Raw genomic sequence first — 25,821 nt, forward strand, 5'->3', positions numbered from 1 at the left:
CATTTCTGAAATGGAATCTCATTTCTGCAATGGAATCGCAATCTCAATTTCCCAGAAGGTGGTTTTTTCCAGAGTGTCGTAGTTTGCAGCTTGTTTTTCCCACAAAGTGAAAGTTTTCTAAGAGTAGGGATTATCAACCTCTAAAAGTCTGAAATGGAATCTCATTTCTGCAATGGAATCGCAATCTCAATTTCCCAGAAGGTGGTTTTTTCCAGAGTGTCGTAGTTTGCAGCTTATTTTTCCCACAAAGTGAAAGTTTTCTAAGAGTAGGGATTATCAACCTCTAAAAATAATGAAACTTGGAATCCCTATGTAGGTATGTCACCGAGGACCGAATAAGTCACTGAAAACTAAAGAAAAGAGAATAAAAAGAATTCAGTCTTCATTGTCAATAAAATTTATTGCTTTCCACCAGAACACTAAATTTAGTTTGGAGAACTTAGTGGGGGCAATTCAATGTGTAAGGGTAAGGGGTCCCTTACTAAACGCTAGGAGGGAGGACTATACTAGCTAACATTCATATTTAGAACTTGAGAGTACATAGGCACTTACAATAGATAAGTAATCATTAAATAAACTTTTATATGACTATACTAGCTAACATTCATATTTAGAACTTGAGAGTACATAGGCACTTACAATAGATAAGTAATCATTAAATAAACTTTTATATGTACAAACAAACTTAAATCTTTACATATGTGTTAATATTAAATTATTTCTAGATAATATTAGCTAGATAAAGATACTCAAGTACAAAATCAGACGGAAGCTGAGTTACAATTTACATACCTAATCTATTTCTCCATTTTTCTTACCTATTTTTATGTACAAGAATGCCTTCAACCATTGCTAGTAAAATAGAAAGTAAAAAATTAACAGAATATCCCGGCACTATTATTTAGATTATCAACGGCCAAATTGTCTGGAATGTATTTGTACTATACAACTAATTAAATAAAATGTCTGAAAATAGGAAACAAAGCACAAACATGCCAAAGCCATATTGAAAATTGGCCTAGAATTTCACTCTTGATTATCTATTCTATAGTCTTTTCCCCCATTTTGGGTTCATTACAAAATGACCAAGTAGTATCTTGGCAACTCTCTCAATGGTTGTCTCAGACTTTTTCTTTCAACAGAGTTGGTAGTTATCACAAAGCTTTTCTTTACATAACTACTCGTATCTCTATCACCTCATATAGCACTATAGCAGGTACATGATTTTTCTCCCTCCGCATCTTCAAATTCAGGAGATCAGACACAACATTTTCACTTTCAAATTTATATACAACTAATTAAATAAAATGTCTGAAAATAGGAAACAAAGCACAAACATGCCAAAGCCATATTGAAAATTGGCCTAGAATTTCACACTCGATTTTCTATTCTATAGTCTTTTCCCCCATTTTGGGTTCATTACAAAATGACCTTGGCAACTCTCTCAATGGTTGTCTCAGACTTTTTCTTTCAACAAAGTTGGTAGCTATCACAAGGCTTTTCTTTACATAACTACTCGTATCTCTATCACCTCATATAGCACTATAGCAGGTACATGATTTTTCTCTCTCCGCATGTTCAAATTCAGGAGATCAGACACAACATTTTCACTTTCAAATTTATCTGTATACAAACATTAGGGATACGGAATGAGCCCAGATATTGTTTCTGGGCGTCCAAGAGGTTTTAAACCCCCAATCCTGCCAATACCTTAAGATAGGTTGTCCCACGGACACAGAAAGCACTTATTCCGTCGCCTTTGCTTGTTTGTTGTGTTTCTTGGTGTAAGTTTGATAGTAGAAGTTCCCAAAGAGAACACACATAACTACAGCTTGGAAGAAGATGTAGTAGGTAAGAGCCACTGGCATGTCGCAACTGAGGACGATTAGACTCAGCTGATGAATACAGAATAGAGCGAATTGTGTCTGAAAAGAAGGAATAGAATAACCATTTGTAACCGATAAATGTTGCAGTTACATTTTGCCTTTGGTCAAAAAATTAAAAGAAAAAAAACTCCATTGTACCCTTGGGAAAGGCCTTTGCAGAAGGCACCTTGGGAAAAGGGCTTTTGTAATAAAATGGTGGGTTCATAAAGCAACCTCCGTGGCCGAGTGGGTATCACATTAGGCTTGCACGCAGGAGGTCCGGGTTCGATTCCCAGCGGGGCCGAGGTTTTTTCAGCTCTGTGCTTGGAGTTCGGAGTGCACTCAGCCTCGTGAGGACAATTGAGTAGCTACTTTAATCGCGTAGTGACCAGTTGCGGCATTACCAGAGTAAAAAGAAAAAATATAGATATGTCAGAAATAGTACAGGAAGCTCTTAGTAATGCTGTGATAACCACAAAAATTGTGAAGAAGCTCTCGGCTTTACCACAAAAAAATCATGATTAGGTTTTTTCAGCTCTGTGCTTGGAGTTCGGAGTGCACTCAGCCTCGTGAGGACAATTGAGTAGCTACTTTAATCGCGTAGTGACCAGTGGCGGCATTACCAGAGTAAAAAGAAAAAATATAGATATGTCAGAAATAGTACAGGAGGCTCTTAGTAATGCTGTGATAACCACAATAAAAATTGTGAAGAAGCTCTCAGCTTCACCACAAATAAATCATGATTTAGATTTAGATTAGATGGTGGGTTCATAATTATGTAGCTGTGTTACACCTAATATTAGCAAATTACTCTCAATTTCCAATGAAAGTGGGTGCCAATCAGATGTTTGGCTCTAATGGTAAGTACCTACCAGTAAGTAGGTACATACTAACTTACCAGTTGGAACTTGGTGATGTATTTCTTCCACCACAGGTACTTCTGGACTTCGGGTCCCAGGGCGGCTAGGAAATAGTAACTGTACATGACCACATGGACCAAAGAGTTGAGAAGTCCAATGAAAATACCTTGTTCTCCTGTGGGAATGAAACGGGTTGAAAATGGAAGTTCAATCCCTTGGGATCAATTTTATTTGAAGGATCTGCTGAATGTATCAGCTAGTACATATTCTATTCAGATATTCAAGGACAACTTCGTGTCTTATTAACTACTAATGTGGCTTTGGGAATTGAGGAATTCTCTGTAATGTACGTTTCCCTAGGTACAATATTTAATGAAGTTCCGTCATAATTATTCAGAGGCGGTGAATGAACCGCGTAAAAGAGTTTCTCACGGAACAAGGAAACAAAATTCATCAAAAGTTGACAATGCTCATTAGTTATCTTCAAAGAATGACTTAGGAGGAGATTAAGTGATTATCAACTGTCATATTTTGCGAATAAAACCTTGCAACTAGATATTTCGTTTTAGAGATGTGTCGACCTGTCCACATAGTCAACGCCGTCGATCGATGGTTCGATCGACGAGGTGAATATATGAATCTATGCTGTCGAGGGCGAGACGGCGTCAACTATGTGTGGACATAGCTTAATTAATACAGGCCGGGCTTAACATTTGGCGACCCCCGGCACATTGGGCTAAGCAAGTAAAAACCCCTGATTTTATACTGTAAACAAAAAACACGTTTTGAAAAAACAACACTAGCGACACTAGCGGGATCCTGACGCGTAAAACTGTGCGGTCTAGGCAGACGTGTCGAGGCAGTGTTGATCGTTTCAGTCGACGTCGATCGACGTGACGCGAGACGGCGTCAACTATGTGTGGACATAGCTTAATTAATACAGGCCGGGCTTAACATTTGGCGACCCCCGGCACATTGGGCTAAGCTAGTATAAACCCCTGATTTTATACTAGCAACTCGACTGTAGATTACCTATTCCAGTCTATTCTACGTAAATGACGAAATACACCTATCATAGACATGCATCATATCGACGTTAGGTCAGCTACTCACTATCAGATAGACCTGCTCAGGTGTCAGGCATACCTGATAGAGTCAGTTCTATCTGATAGTGCGTGTCCTCATCAGGTACTGACAGACGGATCTTTTCAGCTATACCCATCATTGGTACCTGATATACCTATGAGAGTTCTTCTTACGTAACACGAAAAATATCTGGAAGAAAATGCGTCAATAGTTTTATTTTCTCCCCAAGTTGTCGAAGTTCTCATCTTCTCATGTTCTTTGACTTTCGATTCCAGAGATGTTTTAAGATAAAACCCCCGCAGAGGACTTACATCAATAGTTGAACCAACGAAGTTTTTATACTAGTTACCTTTGAAGTATCTGAGGAAAGCCCAAGTTGTCAGCACCATCATGGCGTGGTGATACACATGAAGGAACGTAATGTGAGAGTTCTTCTTACGTAACACGAAAAATATCTGGAAGAAAATGCGTCAATAGTTTTATTTTCTCCCCAAGTTGTCGAAGTTCTCATATTCTCATGTTCTTTGACTTTCCACTCCAGAGATGTTTTAAGATGAAACCCCCGCAGAGCACATCAATAGTTGAACAAACGAAGTGAGTTTGAAGTTTTAATAATACAAGAATTTTCGATATAGTTCGTACTTATTTGTTTCCCGATTACTCTCGCACCGGGTCGGTCCGATTTTGACGAAAAGTAAGACAAAAGTTCACATACGAGTAAATAGAACAAAATTTTGAGCATCTGTAGGAAATCTATAAAAGTTATCTTCTTGCCTAACCAACCAGTCATTGTTGTTTGAAAGGAAAGAAAACTAAGTCCAATAATACTTACAGTGTCTAACAGATCAATGATTTTCGAGATGTAGTACAAGTAAGAAGCCTCACAGAACTGGAGGAAAAAAAGCAGAAAAAATGCAGATTAGAAATAAATAAATTTCAAATACATTGAATATAGCATAGGTACGTACCTACACAATACCTCTGCATATTATTATGTTCAACATTAATCAATCCACAAAGAAACTACATATAAAGAACTTTTTACTCCCACTCGACTAGGAAAGACTTTTACAATCCACGAGATTCAGTAGTCGAACTAGCTGGCCTTAGTTCTCATGTTGGTTCCTTTATATCTATCAGCACTTTTTAGTTGACTATAATGATCGATACATGTCGAACAGGAATATCTAGTGTATTGATCTTGGTTCAACTGAAATCCAATGTCAAATTCTAGTACAGATCAGAAGGAATGATTTAGTTGACACGGCAGATTAACCCATTTGGCATCCAAAATGGGCAACTCGCTGCCTAAAATCCTTATCAAGTTATTAAGATATAGCTGTTATATCTAACCTTAACCGTAGACATTTACCCCACCCTGATCAAACTTAATTTTTGTTTATTTGTCATGTTTGTAAATAATGTCCTTTGTTAAGGATAGTTAGCATAGAGGGTAGCGCGTCTGCCTTGTGAGCGCTAGGTGGCGGGTTCGATTTCTCAGAAAGGCTGGCTTTCTCCTATTATGTCAAGATATGGCCAAAGTGGGGCTTTTCCCCTGCTTAGGTAAAAATTAAAAAAAAAAAATCCTATTATGTCTCTTTTCGCTTTCAGAACAACAAGACCTTAGCAGTTACAGTTCCCTCTATCAAACCTCTAAAAAAGCTTGATTTAAATGTTAATTAATAATTATGTAAGTGTCTCTCCTTGCCTTCACTTAACGATTATTTCTGCCCTTGTGTTCACTAGACATTTACCCCACCCTGATCAAACTTAATTTTTGTTTATTTGTCATGTTTGTAAATAATGTCCTTTGTTAAGGATAGTTAGCATATTAGAGGGTAGCGCGTCTGCCTTGTGAGCGCTAGGTGGCGAGTTCGATTTCTCAGAAAGGCTGGCTTTCTCCTATTATGTCTCTTTTCGCTTTCAGAACAACAAGACCTAAGCAGTTACAGTTCCCTCTATCAAACCTCTAAAAAAGCTTGATTTAAATGTTTATTAATAATTATGTAAGTATCTCTTCTTGCCTTCACTTAACGATTATTTCTGCCCTTGTGTTCATTTCAGAAAGTCAGAATACGAGTTCCTGACATCTTGCATCAAATTAGAAATTTAAATAGGTAGGTATACATAAATATTGTATCTACCTAGAAATAGCTACCAGGACTTTAAGTGCTTACATTTCACCAATATTTTTTCAGCCTCTAGAAGGCCTGTTAAGCTAACAGCCTGTTGGCTTAACAATTGTGTTAAACTTTGGTATGGTTTCTCCTGCTTTTTATCGAAATAAAATGAAATTTCAGACATATTTGTTACTATCTTTAATACATAGGTACTTACATAGGCTACAATGTTGGCATTGTATAGCGTTTGTATGAGATTGTAAGCTAGGATAATATATTTGATGTTGTAGGGTTTCCTGTTTTCCATCATCTTGGGGCCGACATATTTGACAAATATGAGATACACTACTACAATGGTGGTCACGGGGAACCAACTGGGCATAAGAAACCAGTTGTCTACAACTTTATCTGTAAACATACAAATATTTTCTTCATATTTAATTGATCCCAAGGGCAAGAAAAACCTAGACCCTTGCCAAATGGAGTGTTCCTGAAGTCATGTAATGTGTTCCAATCCAATCGACCTATTATTGCAGTGAACATATTGTTTCAATCCCAAACTTTGGGAATCCTCTCAAATATTTCGCAGTTTAACAAATCCCCACGATCTTAAGCCTGTCACACATACACATTGTCGCTGAAGAGGACTGGCTTGCGTTGATCTACATTCGTACTTTGCCCGATCGAAACCATGCAGTCTGTTCTGTTTCCTTAGGCCAGACCGGACAGGTACGGCTGATCAGGTCCGCAAATTTTCGATGGTCAGTTTTTAGTGCCAAAACACGTTTTGAGGTCCCTAGAGCCTAAATCCAAAAATTCAGCCATTGGTCCGTGTGTCTGTCTGTCCGTCTGTCTCTCCTTCTGTCTATCTGTAAACAAAATATCTCGAGAACGGTAAGAGCTAGAGAGTTGAAATTTGGTATGTATAAGTTCACAAATGTGACAAGGATGCAACTTTGGTTGATATAGAAGCTACGGTTGGCGGCGTTTTGACCGCTTCTTGGCGGAATTGACCGTTTTTTTGACGGTTTTCAGCTATACCGACTAAATGGTTAGATATATTGTAAAAGTTAGGGTATAAAAACAACACTCCAAGTAAGCATCATTCAATGGGATAAGGAAAGTCGTGTGATGTTCACACCAGATTTTTTTTCTTTAATAATTTTATTATTAAGTAGATGCACAGTTCCCACGAGAACTTCGTTTGACAAGACGACTCAAATAAGTCCAAGTCCTTTCCCCCTCCCTTTTCAAAATTTGTTATAATAAGGTACCTACTTACAAATTTCATTACTGTAATTAGCAACTTTAGTCATACTTTTCGTGACATACCAACATGGTTAATCGCAGTAAAGCAACGTCGATCATGATTGGTATGCGGATAAGTGGCCGTTTGAACCTCTCCCTCTCTGAATTATGTGTAGGTAGGTACCTATATTTATTATTATTATTATTATTATTACCCGTTATTACCCGTTATTATTATTACCCGTTATTATTATTATTATTACCCGGGTCACCCCGTTTATCACAACGTATCACATCGTTCTCTGTTTCTCTGTGTTCTATTGATGTTTTTAATGTAAATAATTCGTGAAATTATAGTGTTTATCAAACGTATCACATCGTTCTCTGTTTCTCTGTGTTCTATTGATGTTTTTAATGTAAATAATCCGTGAAATTATAAATCGTAGTATCGTTCTTCGTTAATTTTTTTCGCTGATTCTGAAAACGTCATTACTTTTTTAATCGGACAAGTAACAAAAAAGTTACACTGTGATATATTTTTTCTTTGTTTAAATCGTTCTCGTACTTTGTGTATTTATGTATACGCTTTATCTACCAGTCCCCCTATCAGTTTATTTCAAAGTTTGACCTTGAAATACTTAGTAGCTGTGTGACGCTGGGTCCCTGTGTTACCTGTAATAATCATTCATTGATTCACTTGGTGAACATTGTTCGGATTTATTGACTCGCTTTGTACGCTGAACATTAATATAATTATAATCCCCCGTGTGCGATGAGAGCTTAGATAGTTAGATATTCCTCACCAACTTAAAGAGACATTTGTGTAATAAAGAATCTGGTTGCCATTGGAGACACCAAAAGAGAGAGAGAGAAAAAGAAAGAGAGAGAGAGAGGGAATAGAGAAGGAAGGAGACATTTAATGGCGTACTGTGAGCTAATGGACTAATAAAAAGCTCTGTCAACCATGCACTACTACAATGGTGGTCACGGGGAACCAACTGGGCATAAGAAACCAGTTGTCTACAACTTTATCTGTAAACATACAAATATTTTCTATTTAATTGATCCCAAGGGCAAGAAAAACCTAGACCCTTGCCAAATGGAGTGTTCCTGAAGTCATGTGATGTGTTCCAATCCAATCGACCTATTATTGCAGTGAACATATTGTTTCAATCCCAAACTTTGGGAATCCTCTCAAATATTTCGCAGGTTAAACAAATCCCCAAGATCTTAAGCCTGTCACACATACACATTGTCGCTGAAGAGGACTGGCTTGCGTTGGACTACATCCGTACTTTGCCCGATCGAAACCATGCAGTCTGTTCCGTTTCCTTAGGCCAGACCGGATCCCTCTCTGAATTATGTGTAGGTAGGTACCTATATTTATTATTATTATTATTATTATTTTTTTTTTTTTAAAGTATTGACAAAGGGAGGTCTTATCGCCCCGAAATCGAAGCGAAGGAAGACAGGATAGGAGAAAGCCAGCAGTGGCGAGAACGAACCTCATCTGTTTGGGATAAAGCTCGCCCCTCTATTTTGTGATTTGCGGGGATAGTACCTTGTGCGGACAGGTACGGCCGATCAGGTCCACCTGTCAGGTCTACCTGATAAGCGCACACACACACACACACACACACACACATTATCAGGTAGACGTGACAGGCGGACCTGATCAGGTTTACCTGATAGTAACTGGCTGGCCTTAGACAAACTTTAAAGACTTTTGGACTTACGTTCGACCACTTCATCTCTAATGGAATCAATCCTCGTCATTATCCATTGCGGCAGAATGGTATCCATTTTGTATTGTGAGCTATCAGATCCGTAAATTGAGGTAGGTTAGATCTGAAATTGAAGTGAATCAAAAGTTAATTTACTGTCTAAATCCAAGGTCCATATTTATGAACATAATTCCTTCTTAAAAAAAGAAATAAAATAAAATAAAATAAAATTTAAAAAAAATGCCTTCAACCATTGCTAGTAAAATAGAAAGTAAAAAATTAACAGAATATCCCGGCACTATTATTTAGATTATCAACGGCCAAATTGTCTGGAATGTATTTGTACTATACAACTAATTAAATAAAATGTCTGAAAATAGGAAACAAAGCACAAACATGCCAAAGCCATATTGAAAATTGGCCTAGAATTTCACTCTTGATTATCTATTCTATAGTCTTTTCCCCCATTTTGGGTTCATTACAAAATGACCAAGTAGTATCTTGGCAACTCTCTCAATGGTTGTCTCAGACTTTTTCTTTCAACAGAGTTGGTAGTTATCACAAAGCTTTTCTTTACATAACTACTCGTATCTCTATCACCTCATATAGCACTATAGCAGGTACATGATTTTTCTCCCTCCGCATCTTCAAATTCAGGAGATCAGACACAACATTTTCACTTTCAAATTTATCTGTATACAAACATTAGGGATACGGAATGAGCCCAGATATTGTTTCTGGGCGTCCAAGAGGTTTTAAACCCCCAATCCTGCCAATACCTTAAGATAGGTTGTCCCACGGACACAGAAAGCACTTATTCCGTCGCCTTTGCTTGTTTGTTGTGTTTCTTGGTGTAAGTTTGATAGTAGAAGTTCCCAAAGAGAACACACATGACTACAGCTTGGAAGAAGATGTAGTAGGTGAGAGCCACTGGCATGTCGCAACTGAGGACGATTAGACTCAGCTGATGAATACAGAACAGAGCGAATTGTGTCTGAAAAGAAGGAATAGAATAACCATTTGTAACCGATAAATGTTGCAGTTACATTTTGCCTTTGGTCAAAAAATTAAAAGAAAAAAAACTCCATTGTACCCTTGGGAAAGGCCTTTGCAGAAGGCACCTTGGGAAAAGGGCTTTTGTAATAAAATGGTGGGTTCATAAAGCAACCTCCGTGGCCGAGTGGGTATCACATTAGGCTTGCACGCAGGAGGTCCGGGTTCGATTCCCAGCGGGGCCGAGGTTTTTTCAGCTCTGTGCTTGGAGTTCGGAGTGCACTCAGCCTCGTGAGGACAATTGAGTAGCTACTTTAATCGCGTAGTGACCAGTGGCGGCATTACCAGAGTAAAAAGAAAAAATATAGATATGTCAGAAATAGTACAGGAGGCTCTTAGTAATGCTGTGATAACCACAATAAAAATTGTGAAGAAGCTCTCAGCTTCACCACAAATAAATCATGATTTAGATTTAGATTAGATGGTGGGTTCATAATTATGTAGCTGTGTTACACCTAATATTAGCAAATTACTCTCAATTTCCAATGAAAGTGGGTGCCAATCAGATGTTTGGCTCTAATGGTAAGTACCTACCAGTAAGTAGGTACATACTAACTTACCAGTTGGAACTTGGTGATGTATTTCTTCCACCACAGGTACTTCTGGACTTCGGGTCCCAGGGCGGCTAGGAAATAGTAACTGTACATGACCACATGGACCAAAGAGTTGAGAAGTCCAATGAAAATACCTTGTTCTCCTGTGGGAATGAAACGTGTTGAATAAGGAAAATGGAGGATCAGTCCCTTGGGATCAATTTTATTTGAAGGATCTGCGCTGTGCTGAATGAATTAGCTATTCAGATATTCAAGGACAATTTAGTGTCTTATTAACTACTAATGTGGCTTTGGGAATTGAGGAATTCTCAGTAATGTATGTTTCCCTAGGTACAATGATTAATGAAGTTCCGTCATAATTATTCAGAGGCGGTTCATTCACCGCGTAAAACAGTTCCTCGCGGAACAAGGAAACAAAATTCATCAAAAGTTGACAATACTCATTAGTTATCTTCAAAGAATCACTTGGGAGGAGATTAAGTGATTATCAACTGTCCTATAGGTGTTATCAACTGTCCTATAGGTGTTTTGCGAATAAAACCTTGAAACTAGATATTTCGTTTTAGAGATGTGTCGACCTGTCCACATAGTCAACGCCGTCGATCGAACTGGTTCGATCGACGAGGTGAATAAGATATGAATCTATGCTGTCGAGGCAGTGTTGATCGTTTCAGTCGACGTCGATCGACGTGACGCGAGACGGCGTCAACTATGTGTGGACATAGCTTAATTAATACAGGCCGGGCTTAACATTTGGCGACCCCCGGCACATTGGGCTAAGCAAGTAAAAACCCCTGATTTTATACTTTACCTTTGAAGTATCTGAGGAAAGCCCAAGTTGTCAGCACCATCATGGCGTGGTGATACACATGAAGGAACGTAATGTGAGAGTTCTTCTTACGTAACACGAAAAATATCTGGAAGAAAATGCGTCAATAGTTTTATTTTCTCCCCAAGTTGTCGAAGTTCTCATCTTCTCATGTTCTTTGACTTTCGATTCCAGAGATGTTTTAAGATAAAACCCCCGCAGAGGACTTACATCAATAGTTGAACCAACGAAGTTAGTTTGAAGTTTTAATAATACAAGAATTTTCGATATAGTTCGTACTTATTTGTTTCCCGATTACTCTCGCACCGGGTCGGTCCGATTTTGACGAAAAGTAAGACAAAAGTTCACATACGAGTAAATAGAACAAAATTTTGAGCATCTGTAGGAAATCTATAAAAGTTATCTTCTTGCCTAACCAACCAGTCATTGTTGTTTGAAAGGAAAGAAAACTAAGTCCAATAATACTTACAGTGTCTAACAGATCAATGATTTTCGAGATGTAGTACAAGTAAGAAGCCTCACAGAACTGGAGGAAAAAAAGCAGAAAAAATGCAGATTAGAAATAAATAAATTTCAAATACATTGAATATAGCATAGGTACGTACCTACACAATACCTCTGCATATTATTATGTTCAACATTAATCAATCCACAAAGAAACTACATATAAAGAACTTTTTACTCCCACTCGACTAGGAAAGACTTTTACAATCCACGAGATTCAGTAGTCGAACACTCAGGCCTCACTATCAGGCAGACCTGACAGGTACGGCTGAAAAGGTCCGCCTGTTAGGTCTACCTAAAAGTGAGTGGGTGGCCTCAGATATACAAAACTTACCATCATCCAGATATCATTCTCTTCTCTTGGCTTGGGAGTACAACTGTGTTGGAGTAGGTAGGAGACAACTCCTGGATAGAATAACTGAAACAGTAAATGAAAGCCCGTTAGAATGAAATTCAGGTCACTTTTTGAGATAGGAAGGTACACAAGAATTTCGTTTCAGAAAGTCAGAATACGAGTTCCTGACATCTTGCATCAAATTAGAAATTTAAATAGGTAGGTATACATAAATATTGTATCTACCTATAAATAGCTACCAGGACTTTAAGTGCTTACATACTCTGATGGTGGGTTTCACCAATATTTTTTCAGCCTCTAGATCTAGAAGGACTATTAAGCTAACAGCCTGTTGGCTTAACAATTGTGTTAAACTTTGGTAGGTATGGTTTCTCCTGCTTTTTATCGAAATAAAATGGATGTTTGGTTAAAATAGGTGCTGCGGTTGGCGGTATTTTGACCGCTTTTTGGCGAGTTTCGACCGCTTTTTGGCGGTTTTCAGCTATATCGACTAAACGGTTAGAGATGTTTGGTTAAAATAGGTGCTGCGGTTGGCGGTATTTTGACCGCTTTTTGGCGGTTTTCAGCTATATCGACTAAACGGTTAGAGATATATTATTGTAAATGTTACAACAGGACACCCAAATAAGCACCATTCAATAGGATAAGGAAAGTCGTGTGATGTTCACACCAGATTTTTATATTCATTCCTCAAATTACTTACCGAACGTATACCACAAAATGGGGTGAATATGATCAATATTCAACTTTGAAGGTCGATAAATCCACTTTTTTTTTTTACAAAAATCTGTCTGCTACTACGATTTGAGTCTTTATTAAAATCATAATATTTGATTGCCCAATTTTCCGGAATAGGTAGGTACCTATTTATCACAAGATTGTTTTCTAGGTTGTACCTATACGACCTATAGTATGTGTCCAAGTTTAAAGTTTTTTCAACTAGGTACCAACTCAAGTAAATCAACTCGACTGTAGATTACCTATTCCAGTCTATTCTACGTAAATGACGAAATACACCTATCATAGACATGCATCATATCGACGTTAGGCCAGCTACTCACTATCAGATAGACCTGATCAGGTGTCAGGTATACGGTATACCTGATAGAGTCAGTTCTATCTGATAGTGCGTGTCCTCATCAGGCATCAGGTACTGACAGACGGATCTTTTCAGCTATACCCATCATTGGTACCTGATATACCTCCCTATCAGGTTTACCTGTCAGGTCTACCTGATAGTGAATAGCTGGCCTTAGTTCTCATGTTGGTTCCTTTATATCTATCAGCACTTTTTAGTTGACTATAATGATCGATACATGTCGAACAGGAATACCTAGTGGATTGATCTTGGTTCAACTGAAATCCAATGTCAAATTCTAGTACAGATCAGAAGGAATGATTTAGTTGACACGGCAGTTTAACCCATTTGGCATCCGAAACGGGCAACTCGCTGCCTAAAAATCCTTATCAAGTTATTAAGATATAGCTGTTATATCTAACCTTAACCGTAGACATTTACCCCACCCTGATCAAACTTAATTTTTGTTTATTTGTCATGTTTGTAAATAATGTCCTTTGTTAAGGATAGTTAGCATAGAGGGTAGCGCGTCTGCCTTGTGAGCGCTAGGTGGCGGGTTCGATTTCTCAGAAAGGCTGGCTTTCTCCTATTATGTCTCTTTTCGCTTTCAGAACAACAAGACCTAAGCAGTTACAGTTCCCTCTATCAAACCTCTAAAAAAGCTTGATTTAAATGTTAATTAATAATTATGTAAGTGTCTCTCCTTGCCTTCACTTAACGATTATTTCTGCCCTTGTGTTCACCATTAGGTACGATTATTATTTACGTAGCACTTGCCTACGTTTAATGCAAAGTAGGATTATGCGTAAGTACGACTAGTGTGTACTCGTATAGTGAGCATTGAAATGCATGATTGAAGGTAGAAAATCTCATTTTAATGGTAAACACTATTTATTTGTGAGATGAAGCGATATAAATTAATAGCTATGTAGGTATGTACCTAGATGAGTGCCACATTGTAATCTTTAATTCACTAGGTATGGGCGTTGCTATTACTTCTATGTCTGCTGCATAACTTAGGAGAACTTTCTCGAATCACTATAATTAGATTGATTAATTAATTAATTGCTATACATTGAAGAAATATAGGGCTACCTTTTCCGATAGAAGACGCAACCTATGAATGAATACAGCTAGCGGTTTCCGTAGGCTCTCTACGCAAAATCTGGGAATCGAACCCGGGGCCCTGGAATGCAATCCCGTGGATGGCTTTCTCCCATCCTGTCTTCCTTTTCTCGTCACTTTCGGGTTTCGGGACGATAAGGCCTTAGTAGTTACAGATTAGTACTTAGTAACTCTGTCAATAATTTAAAGAAGAAGAGAGAAAAAAAATGACGTGATATCACTGCTACACATTTTTATTTATTTAAATTTATACAGTTAATTAATCAACATAAATAAATACCTGATCTATTTAAAAAGAAAATAAATTGCGTCGCAATGGTACACTAAGTGAAGAATATAATACATAAGTATAATAAATTATTATTATTATTATTATTATTATTATTATTATTATTTTTAATAATAGAATACCTTGTTTATCCTTCCCGAATAGGACTGAAAAGTCCCTTTACACCAGCAGTCTAAACAAGGTCTCGTATGTTTCATGATTTTCATGGGATAAGTGTAGAGAGTGTAGACCAAAATTGAAACTCTGAGCTTAGGCATGCAAATCTCGTGTGTGATTTGCACGGATCTGTTTATTACTAGTAAGGGACATTTTTATACGCCCTTATTGTTACTGAACAAAGCTGTATTTTCCTTTCCGGACGTACGTGTATAGGTAATGTCAAAGCATCTCATGGAAAAAAGTAAAAATACATGCAAAAGTATAATAATAAATTATTATTATTATTATTATTATTATTATTATTATTTTTAATAATAGAATACCTTGTTTATCCTTCCCGAATAGGACTGAAAAGTCCCTTTACACCAGCAGTCTAAACAAGGTCTCGTATGTTTCATGATTTTCATGGGATAAGTGTAGAGAGTGTAGACCAAAATTGAAACTCTGAGCTTAGGCATGCAAATCTCGTGTGTGATTTGCACGGATCTGTTTATTACTAGTAAGGGACATTTTTATACGCCCTTATTGTTACTGAACAAAGCTGTATTTTCCTTTCCGGACGTACGTGTATAGGTAATGTCAAAGCATCTCATGGAAAAAAGTAAAAATACATGCAATATAATTGCAGAAATATACAGTAGAACCTCGATTATTTCAACTTCCATTATTTCAACTCCAAAATCCGTTGCTTTTTTTCTATCTTTCAAAGGATATCCTAAAAGTTCATAGAAAGTGATCATCATTTCAACTACCCCCGGTCCCAATTAGTTGAAATAATCGAGTTTCTAATGTATTGTAAATTTTTAAATATCTACTCATCAATTACCTACTCGTATAATTCTATGTAAGTATAATTACTCGTCACTACTTATACCTACATACAATTTAAATGTTTTTTCTTTTTTATTTTTTATCCAGGTTTTTTTTTTTTTTTTTTTTTTGCTAAAGTCTTATCGTCCAGAAATCGAATAGATGAGTAAGACAGGATAGGAGAAAGCCAGCCGTTTCGAGAACAAACCTTATCCGTTCAGGATGAAATCCACCCCGGGCGGAAATCGAACACGCTGCGGCGCGCTTACAAGGTAAACGCGCTACCAACCAAGCCAACTATGCTGGCTAACTACTACCATTACTGTAGTCAAAATTTCAAATTATATTGAAACACAAAATTCTATACCTCAGCTGAGATTGAATCCACGCCCTCCTGATTACCAGGCGAGCGTTTTGACCACTACACCACCGAGACACTTCCGGGGCAAAAATAAAGAGATCCTAACTGCGCTGCAATGCGCGATATACTGAGCTGTTTCCGCTGTTTTTATTTTTTCTTTTTCATCAGAATTGAGCAGTGGCGCGGGTCCTTCATGAAAGTTAGGGAACCACCTTCCTAGGGCCAGCCACTCACTATCAGGTAGATCTGATCAGGTCCGCCTTTTTTTATGTTTTAATTGACAAGTTCGCGGATGATATAATTGTGACAACCTGCCGAGGACGGGTCTGGACCCGAAACGTCCAAACGTCCAGTACAAAATAAGGTGCGAGCCAACTTTAAGTCCCGAAAACAACAACATTGTAAGTCAAGTGTGATTGTTGGCAAATCAAAGTGTCATTTAATCTCATTTAAATTACATTGTCTACAGGCTATTCGGAAAAAATCTAATGAATTTCACAGGTGGGAGTGGACCTTAAGACTACCCCAGCCACTCACTATCAGGTAGATCTGATCAGGTCCGCCTTTTTTTATGTTTTAATTGACAAGTTCGCGGATGATATAATTGTGACAACCTGCCGAGGACGGGTCTGGACCCGAAACGTCCAAACGTCCAGTACAAAATAAGGTGCGAGCCAACTTTAAGTCCCGAAAACAACAACATTGTAAGTCAAGTGTGATTGTTGGCAAATCAAAGTGTCATTTAATCTCATTTAAATTACAAAATCTAATGAATCTCACATGTGGGAGTGGGCCTTAAGACTACCTGCAGGTGCAGATCCTTATATTGTGGGGCCCTGTGGGCCTATAGCTTTACAGCTTTCCCTTTTGAAATCTCACGTCCCGCCACTAGTTAGAATGGTGAAGATCAAGGTTGTCTGTGTCCCATGTGATCTTTTTTTTTTATTTTCCTTATGATATCTAGTACTTAAATGGCATTAAGTATAGGTAGATACCTAAGCTACCTACTTTAAGTATAGGTGAGTAAAGTTGTTGGTCCGAATTTTCTGACTCAACGTGGTATTTGTGACTAAATCACCTTTTTACTTTCCTTATCCTATGGGAAGGAAAGTAATGTAATCGGGTCAAATTTTCGATGGTCAGATGGTCACATTTTAGTGCCAAAAGACGTTTTGAGGTCCCTAGAGCCTAAATCCAAAGTTTCAGCCATTGGTCCGTGTGTGTGTCTGTCTGTCTGTTTGACATATAGCTTGGGTACTTTGATAGCCTGGCACGACTTACCTTGACATATAGCTTAGGTACTTTGATCAGTTTCTCCCCTGTTGTCTCTTTATAGTACAGGTAGATGTTTCTATCCTCATGTTGTTCATCTTCCAGTTGGGTTATACCAAGGGTTAGGGTGAGTATACTCGCTTTAACCCTGTGCTGTATCACGTAGCGGCGAAGTGTTGATTCTATCTTTTCCCATTGACCTGCGAAATCAAAGAACACGGTCAGTCCACTGGTAACGAACTTGCTTACCATGCATGAGGTCTCGGGTTTGATGCCCACCATCGTCAAAAAATTTACATAGGTACCTACTCGTTTTCTCAAAGTTAGCTTGATAGCTCATTAGTATAATCTTATTATCAATAAAGTGTCGACAATTAATAATAATAAAAAAAAAATCCTCACGAGACTGAGTGGGCCCCGCAAGAGCCAGTCACGGAATCAATCATTCGCATGATGCATTTTTTTTTTTTTTTTTTGACCCCGCCGGGAATCGAACCCGGGTCTCCCGCGTGCAAGGCGAGTGCAGTGGCCACTCCGCCATGGGAGCCGACAGTTTCGTTTTAATATAGGATGAGAGTCCTGATTATTTTTTGATTTTTTTTTTTTTAAGAGGTTTGACAGAGGGAACTTTAACTGCTAAGGTCTTATCGAAGGAAGACAGGATAGGAGAAAGCCAGCCGTTCCGAGAACGAACATTATCCCATCAGGATAAAATCCGCCCCGGGCGGGAATCGTACCCGCGGCCTAGCGCTTACAAGGCAGACGCGCTACCAACCCAGCTAACTAGGCTGGCCCTAATTTTAGTTCAGAAACTCCTTGGTCCTACAAAGGGACAATTATCACGTTGCCCTCTGGCCATTTTTCCGAACCAGTTTTCTGAAGAAATTTTACAGTTTTCCAAAGGATTTGCTTACCCTAATACAGCCGATATGAATGGACACCAACTCAATCCAAGAACGAGAATCAGGGGAAAGCTGCCCAATATGAACGCCTTCATTGTGAGGGGAAGTTGTCTACGTTGGTCTCAACACTACAACTTGGTTTGTGATTCAGCGCTTGAAAAGTGAGAGTATTTAAACAAGATTTCACTTTTTCTCGAATGTTCAAATGGAAAAATAAAGGTGTTTACCACCTTTTCTTTAGTTAATTAGTTATTTATTATTTTATTTATTTGCGTATACAGGGTGCCCCAGAATTCATGCTCCGTAGGTTTTTCTCGGAACTAGCTAGATTGAGAAATGAGATTTACGATCTCATTTCTTTTCAATCACGTAATTCTTTGATTTAAGCTCCGGTTATTTTTTATTATGTCGTTGTACCCTACTTCCCGAGATGGACTTGACCATAGTCCCATTCAGGTAACCTCAAAAGAGCCAGTGTTATTGTCTGTGGCATGACAGGGCTGGTTTTGTGGCACCAGTCGATTTCTCGGAGAAAAATACATTAGATAACATTTTTTTTTTTTTTGTACATAAATGTCAACTGGCAACTGATGAGGCTCCAAAAACATTGTTTCACTTTTTACTTTCCTTATCCTATAGGAAGGAAAGTAATGTAATCGGGTCAAATTTTCGATGGTCAGTTTTTAGTGTCAAAACACGTTTTGAGGTCCCTAGAGCCTAAATCCAAAAATTCAGCCATTGGTCCGTGTGTCTGTCTGTCCGTCTGTCTCTCCTTCTGTCTATCTGTAAACAAAATATCTCGAGAACGGTAAGAGCTAGAGAGTTGAAATTTGGTATGTATAAGTTCACAAATGTGACAAGGATGCAACTTTGGTTGATATAGAAGCTACGGTTGGCGGCGTTTTGACCGCTTCTTGGCGGAATTGACCGTTTTTTTGACGGTTTTCAGCTATACCGACTAAATGGTTAGATATATTGTAAAAGTTAGGGTATAAAAACAACACTCCAAGTAAGCATCATTCAATGGGATAAGGAAAGTCGTGTGATGTTCACACCAGATTTTTTTTCTTTAATAATTTTATTATTAAGTAGATGCACAGTTCCCACGAGAACTTCGTTTGACAAGACGACTCAAATAAGTCCAAGTCCTTTCCCCCTCCCTTTTCAAAATTTGTTATAATAAGGTACCTACTTACAAATTTCATTACTGTAATTAGCAACTTTAGTCATACTTTTCGTGACATACCAACATGGTTAATCGCAGTAAAGCAACGTCGATCATGATTGGTATGCGGATAAGTGGCCGTTTGAACCTCTCCCTCTCTGAATTATGTGTAGGTAGGTACCTATATTTATTATTATTATTATTATTATTATTTTAAAAGTATTGACAAAGGGAGGTCTTATCGCCCCGAAATCGAAGCGAAGGAAGACAGGATAGGAGAAAGCCAGCCGTGGCGAGAACGAACCTTATCTGATGTTTGGGATAAAGCTCGCCCCTCTATTTTGTGATTTGCGAGGATAGTACCTTGTGCTGATTGAAATCCCAACAAAAAAGCTATTCGGAATAGAGTGACCTTCACAATAGATCAGTTGCGCTTACTTGGGTGATGTTTCAAAGTATTTATTTTTTACATGTTAATCCTTGTGGCCAAATTCTCAAACAAATTTGAGGATAAAATTTCATACCTTGGCTGGAATTGAACCCACGCCCTCCTGATTACCAGGCGAGCATCTTGACCACTACACCACCAAGGGAGGCATGTAGCTAGTGCTTCAATGAACTGTAGAAGGTATAATCGGTACAGTTACTCTGAAAAAGTGCCCTTCAACCAAGTATGTACGTACCGCAGTCAGGGCGAGCCATTTAAACATGGCTAGAGACCATCATCCTGTGTATGTCAGATAAAAGAGATATTTTCTCTATCGGCTTTAGCTAAAGCCGCTACAACAACAACCAAGTATATATGTACATACTCGTGCGTATTTTTCGTAGAACAGTGGTATTTAACTCGCTTTCTTCTTGCTCTCCAGAACGCCGTCAAAACCTGCACGCACGTCAATCAGTTACTCACCGAGATGAACAAGGAGTTGGAACAGATAGCCAACTCTACCGGTAATGTGGGTGATCTCTCTGAGAAGCTGGACCAAGCAGACGCCCTCAAAACAGAGGTAAGATAGTACAATACTTGTAATACTCATTTTGTTTTAGTAATTAAAGACATTAACAGTTACCTATGTGTACACTAAATACTAATATACATTGCCTTTTAGGCTGGCCTCACACTGCACGTGTAGACGGGCGACTTTGAGTAGCGCGTGGTCGGCTGCAAAACCAAACCTATGAAAATGATAGAGCCAAACCTATGAAAATGACCCTATCATTTTCAAAGATAAGATAAACCTTATCACAAGCCAACTAGGCTGGTTAGTAGTTATACTTTGTCCTTAGATCTATGAAACAAACTTTATTTTTTGGTGAAAATCCAATAACCAGCCACCTATGTTAAGCTACGTCGAGAAAGGCCAATAAATGGATGGGTGACAAAAACATTATATTGGGAATAAAGGGAGAACGGGCTCTAGTCTTGATTTTTATTAATCATTACATGAAAGTAAAATAAAAAAATCAAATCAAGAATGATAATAAACTGAATATTAAACAAATTAGGTAGGTACATAGGTACTGATTTTCTCTAATCACTACGGGCTGAAAAATTCCCGGAGGGACGGACCCTGCTTGTTTATAATTTTTACCCATTTGCAACTGCTCCATTGACAACGTGAAACATCAGTGCCCTAAATCACCAAAGTATGGAAAAGTATCTTACAAGTGTAATAGCCAATGGAAAAGCAGAATTTTGAATTTGAACGAATCATGTCAAAGTATGGAATTGTAAATACTTTTCCATACTTTGGTGATTTAGGGCACAGGTCAAAAAAACAAACCTTTATTGCCTATTTTTGACATAAAACTGTTTCATTAATCATTACATATGTAATTTCAAACGAGGAAAAACCAATTTAAAACGAGGAAAAGTAAGCCCGAATTATGTACATATGTATAACCAAGACCTAAAATTAACGCATTTTTTTATCAGGCAAACTTGAAAAAAAAAAAAAAAAAAAAAAAGAAAGAAAGAAAGAAATAGGTACCTAGGTCATTTTCATTTAACGATTTGTGTCATTAATGTATAACAAAATATATTGTTAAATAAATATATTCAATTGAATTGCTGCTCTTGCTCCTCCTCTTCTTCTTCTTCTTCTTCTTCTTCTTCTTCTTTTCCTTCTTAAAAGTCTTCTTTTTTTTAAGTCCTCGAATTTAAATTGAAAAAGTAAAGGTTACTTGCTTCCTTACCTACTGGTTGGGTACTTTGAAGAATACCTATTTCACTGGAATGGTGCCTATTTCCTCAGCATATTTCGCAAAATGTAGACACCACCCACTTGACAAGTTTTCTCTAAATATTAAAATGAGACTTGGCATCTCATTCATCACCTACGTGCGTTCATCAAATAAATGACGGATTCATATCTTTTTTTTTTTTAAAAAACATTTTGTTTTTATTTTTTCTCCTTTTTGTGTTATGCACATAGCATAACTAAATAAAATACCAGGGGTTCATACAAATCGTCCTGTTTGGTTATTGTGATTTATGAACCACCAACCACCTTGTTTTAGTATCACACTCGTATCAGTCATAGGTAGGTATAGTATAACTGCTGCCTTTAGGACGTTCTAGCACCATTTCGACCTTAGTTTTGTCAATCTACAAAGGAACATCTAGCTCCAACAGATGATTTTAGCACACAGAACTTTTATTCATTAATCGTCGAACTTTTACGTAAAAAAAATAATAATAGAAAGTAAAAAAAAAAAAAATCCACTAACGTCACACCTAAATAAGCACCATTCAATAGGATAAGGAAAGTCGTGTGATGTTCACACCAGATTTTTTTAAAAGCAATAAGTGCCCTCTGGAAACACTGAGTAAAACTTCCGAGGGGCTTTACATACTTAAATTGATAAAGCTAGAGAAGTAAGTCTGGCAAATATATAGGATAAGGAATGTCGTGTGATGTTCACAACAGATTTTTTTTAAAAGAACTAAGTGCCCTCTGGAAACACTGAGTAAAACTTCCGAGGGGCTTTACATACTTAAATTGATAAAGCTAGAGAAGTAAGTCTGGCAAATATTCTATTGCAAAGTTATCATCAAGAAATATTAACAGGTTCATCACCTGCCAACCACTTCCATACTTTTTGGCACCTGTGTAAAAGTGCATATTCTCCAAGAATCATCTTCTAATTTAAAAGTTTTGTAGTCTTTGTTTTCCTGTAGATTCTATGGAACTTACATTTTAAGGTTTCTTCACTTTCTTCCGATCTACTTGAAATGCACTAAGCAAAGTTATCATCAAGAAATATTAACAGATTCATCACCTACCAACCACTTCCATACTTTTTGGCACCTGTGTAAAAGTGCATATTCTCCAAGATTCATCTTCTAATTTAAAGGTTTTGTAGTCTTTGTTTTCCTGTAGATTCTATGGAACTTACATTTTAAGGTTTCTTCACTTTCTTCCGATCTACTTGAAATGCACTAAAATTTATTAAGAAACCGACACACAACTGATAATAATTAACATTAGAAAACTTGGTCGAGAGAAAAACACTCAATATAAAAAACGAATTCAAATTAAAATACCTCGGATCTAAATGTAGAGCTTTTAGACACACTTGGAGAGAAACCGACACACAACTGATAATAATTAACATTAGAAAAATTGGTCGAGAGAAAAACACTCAATATAAAAAACGAATTCAAATTAAAATACCTCGGATCTAAATGTAGAGCTTTTAGACACACTTGGAAGTATCTCACCTACCCGTTGACAATCTGATACGATTGATATGCATCCGTAAGTTAATTTGATAGTGAAACAAATAACTGACTTCAGGGATACATTATCTACCTGTTTTTCACATAAATTTACTGGAAAAATTCGCATAAATTTACTGAAACGGCGGGAGATGTTGACCTTGAAATCCGACCAATTAGATTGGTCCAACAACAAAACGAGTCAAAGCAGAAAGATTTTCGACACAAGGGCAAGGCTAAGCATGGGAAAGAAATTAAACAATTAAAGCAAAAAACTGATTGATAAATTGCACACAACAATAAATAATAAATTCTATTTCTCACATGGTGAAAAAAATATCATCTTTTTTTTTTCTTCGGCATTTTTCGTCAGCCCCTCAATCAGCCCTAACCAGGGTGATTGCTTTGGGCTGACATTATATCATCTTTTTTTTTTCTTCGGCATTTTTCGTCAGCCCCTCAATCAGCCCTAACCAGGGTGATTGCTTTGGGCTGACATTTGGTTTTGGCGACAAATTTTACGAGTGGATTGTAGGCTATATGTATATTGTAGGCCCACGAATACAATGTAGACCTAAAATGTATGTCAAATAAGGTTAGCTCAATACAGCTCCTTTAGATTTTCTCATGATGGGGTGAGTCAGTTGGTCACCTATCCTTGCCACCTAACAATACCAACTACCTATTACACTTGATATTATTATTAAATTGTTACTTCAAAGACACATTCTAAAATATCTAAAATCGAGCAGCTTATGTTCAACAATCTTCTTCCTCCCCTTTTCCCGTGTTAACGGCGTTTATCGTCAGCCTCTCAATCAGCCCTAGCTATAGGGTGAAATCATATGTAAATTAATAATAACAGGTACCTAGGTAGGTATCATCATCTAAATTTTATCAGTTACAATCATAAATGTAAAAAAAAAAATATATATATACAGGGTGGTTCGTGATTTGCGAACCACGCTTATATCTCAGAAACGGCTGGGAATTAAGGAATGAAATAGTCTTCCTCCCCTTTTCCCGTGTTAACGGCGTTTATCGTCAGCCACTCAATCAGCCCTAGCTAGGGTGAAATCATATGTAAATTAATAATAACAGGTACCTAGGTAGGTATCATCATCTAAATTTTATCAGTTACAGTCATAAATGTAAAAAAAATATATATAAACCTCATTAATTGCTAAAAGATGAAATAATTTTTTCCATTTGATCCTCAAATACGTAATAAACGGAAGTAGAATGTGTCGAGAATAATTCTTCCCTGTCGTATAATTTATCACAGTTAATTACAAAACATTTCATTATAAAATTAATAAGTATTCCAGATCTATTTGTTTACACTCATTTTAACGCCACGTGTTGTACATAAATGTAATGTTGTTCAACAATGCCACAGGTAGCATATATTTAATAATTGTTATTGTTATTGTTATAATTAACCTGTTGGAAATGGTGACATTTTTCTAATCTCAGCTCTGATCTTCTTGGTTTATTCTTGTCAACATTTCAACTGATTCTCTATTTACACTCATTTTAACGCCACGTGTTGTACATAAATGTAATGCTGTTCAACAATGCCACAGGTAGCATATATTGTTATTAATTAACCTGTTGGAAATGGTGACATTTTTCTAATCTCAGCTCTGATCTTCTTGGTTTATTCTTGTCAACATTTCAACTGATTCTCTCCTGCCAGCCTAGTTAGCTTAGTTGGTAGTGCATCTGCCTTGTAAGCGCTAGGCCGCGGGTTCGATTCCCGCCCGGAGCGGATTTTATCCTGATGGGATAATGTTCGTTCTCGGAACGGCTAGTTTTCTCCTATCCTGTCTTTTCTTTCTTCGATTTCGGGACGATAAGACGATAGCAGTTACAGTTCCCTCTGTCAAACCTCTTTAAAAAAATCAACTGATTCTAGCAGTATCTACTACTATGGTCGATCGATATCGTCTGAAACATATCCACACGATAAGGCCCTTCGCACGTTGGAAACGTAGTCGGGCGACTTTTAGTATCGCGTTGTCGCCTGGAAAACCAAACCTAGGTATATGAAAATGGTAGACTCGCTATCATTTTCATATAGGTTTCATATCCAAGTTACCAATCATTTCGGGGATGTCTACTCCCAAATGATAAAGAATATATATCAGTTTCATAGGTGGTTTGGTTTTTCAGGCGACTACGCGTTACTTATAAAAGTCGAGCGACTACGCTTCCAGTGTGCGACGGGTAAAACCTTTTTGTTCCATCGAATTCTTTCATCATGCCCAATTTATGTGGGATCTAGCCGATGTCGACTCTAACGTTCAACTCCAGTGTTTGGATCCACCTTTAGTTATTAACCTATCCCATATCCTGTATCGCTTAACAGTTTATCACGTATCACGTAATCACGTCTTTTGAACTCCGTCGAGCCTAGCTGGACTTTTGTTTCAGTTGGTTATTATGGATGTAAGCTTTTCTGTAGAAATTCATCGATCGAAATACCCTGACCATAGCGTAAGACTGTAAGACATTACTTTACAGATTTTGTGTCAGCAGTTCTTCCCTTGGCCATGATAAATGTTAATTTAATAGAATAGAATATACCTACCTACCCTGTTTATACTGCCAGAATGGGACTGAAAAGTTCCTTTATTCCCGCAGTCTAAACAAGATCTTATGCATTTGGTACAGAATAATTTTTGAAATAAGTAGAAATTAGTGATAGAGCATAGAGATTTTAGTGCCAAAACACGTTT

General features: G+C 37.5%; 3 protein-coding genes across 4 annotated transcripts in view; all 3 read right to left on the reverse strand.

Moving 5' to 3' along the window:
* Positions 1-1,293: 1,293 nt before the first annotated feature.
* LOC103511141 (elongation of very long chain fatty acids protein AAEL008004-like) lies at positions 1,294-22,937 on the reverse strand. The gene is made up of 7 exons (XM_026824999.1): positions 22,759-22,937; positions 8,916-9,027; positions 6,035-6,339; positions 4,644-4,700; positions 4,161-4,266; positions 2,764-2,900; positions 1,294-1,925 (listed from the first exon to the last, which is right to left on the reverse strand). The coding sequence occupies exons 2-7, from the start codon at positions 8,980-8,982 to the stop codon at positions 1,746-1,748; spliced, it is 852 nt and encodes a 283-aa protein (XP_026680800.1). The 5' UTR covers positions 8,983-9,027; positions 22,759-22,937; the 3' UTR covers positions 1,294-1,745.
* On the reverse strand, positions 9,672-17,574 carry LOC103511152 (elongation of very long chain fatty acids protein AAEL008004-like). Its single transcript, XM_017444930.2, has 7 exons — positions 17,302-17,574; positions 13,418-13,554; positions 12,178-12,304; positions 11,809-11,865; positions 11,322-11,427; positions 10,517-10,653; positions 9,672-9,897 (listed from the first exon to the last, which is right to left on the reverse strand). Exons 1-7 carry the CDS (start codon positions 17,572-17,574, stop codon positions 9,718-9,720), a joined length of 1,017 nt encoding a protein of 338 aa, XP_017300419.2. The 3' UTR covers positions 9,672-9,717.
* Positions 22,938-24,318: 1,381 nt separating the features above from the next.
* Positions 24,319-25,821, reverse strand: part of LOC103511057 (elongation of very long chain fatty acids protein 7-like) — a 43,937-nt gene continuing 42,434 nt past the window's right edge. Inside the window, exons 10-11 of one of the 2 annotated variants that reach the window (XR_003392032.1) lie at positions 24,692-25,531; positions 24,319-24,523 (exon numbers count right to left, since the gene is read on the reverse strand). Coding sequence is in view for 1 of the 2 variants with exons in the window: in XM_026824933.1 (XP_026680734.1) it covers positions 25,496-25,531 (36 nt within the window). In the remaining variant the exon portion in view is untranslated. Of the gene's footprint in view, positions 24,524-24,622; positions 25,532-25,821 lie in introns of those variants that run through there. The other variant, XM_026824933.1, reaches the window with a different exon arrangement.

The sequence above is a fragment of the Diaphorina citri genome, unplaced genomic scaffold (assembly GCF_000475195.1).
Source record: "Diaphorina citri unplaced genomic scaffold, Diaci psyllid genome assembly version 1.1 scaffold30, whole genome shotgun sequence".
Lineage (NCBI taxonomy): Eukaryota > Metazoa > Arthropoda > Insecta > Hemiptera > Psyllidae > Diaphorina > Diaphorina citri.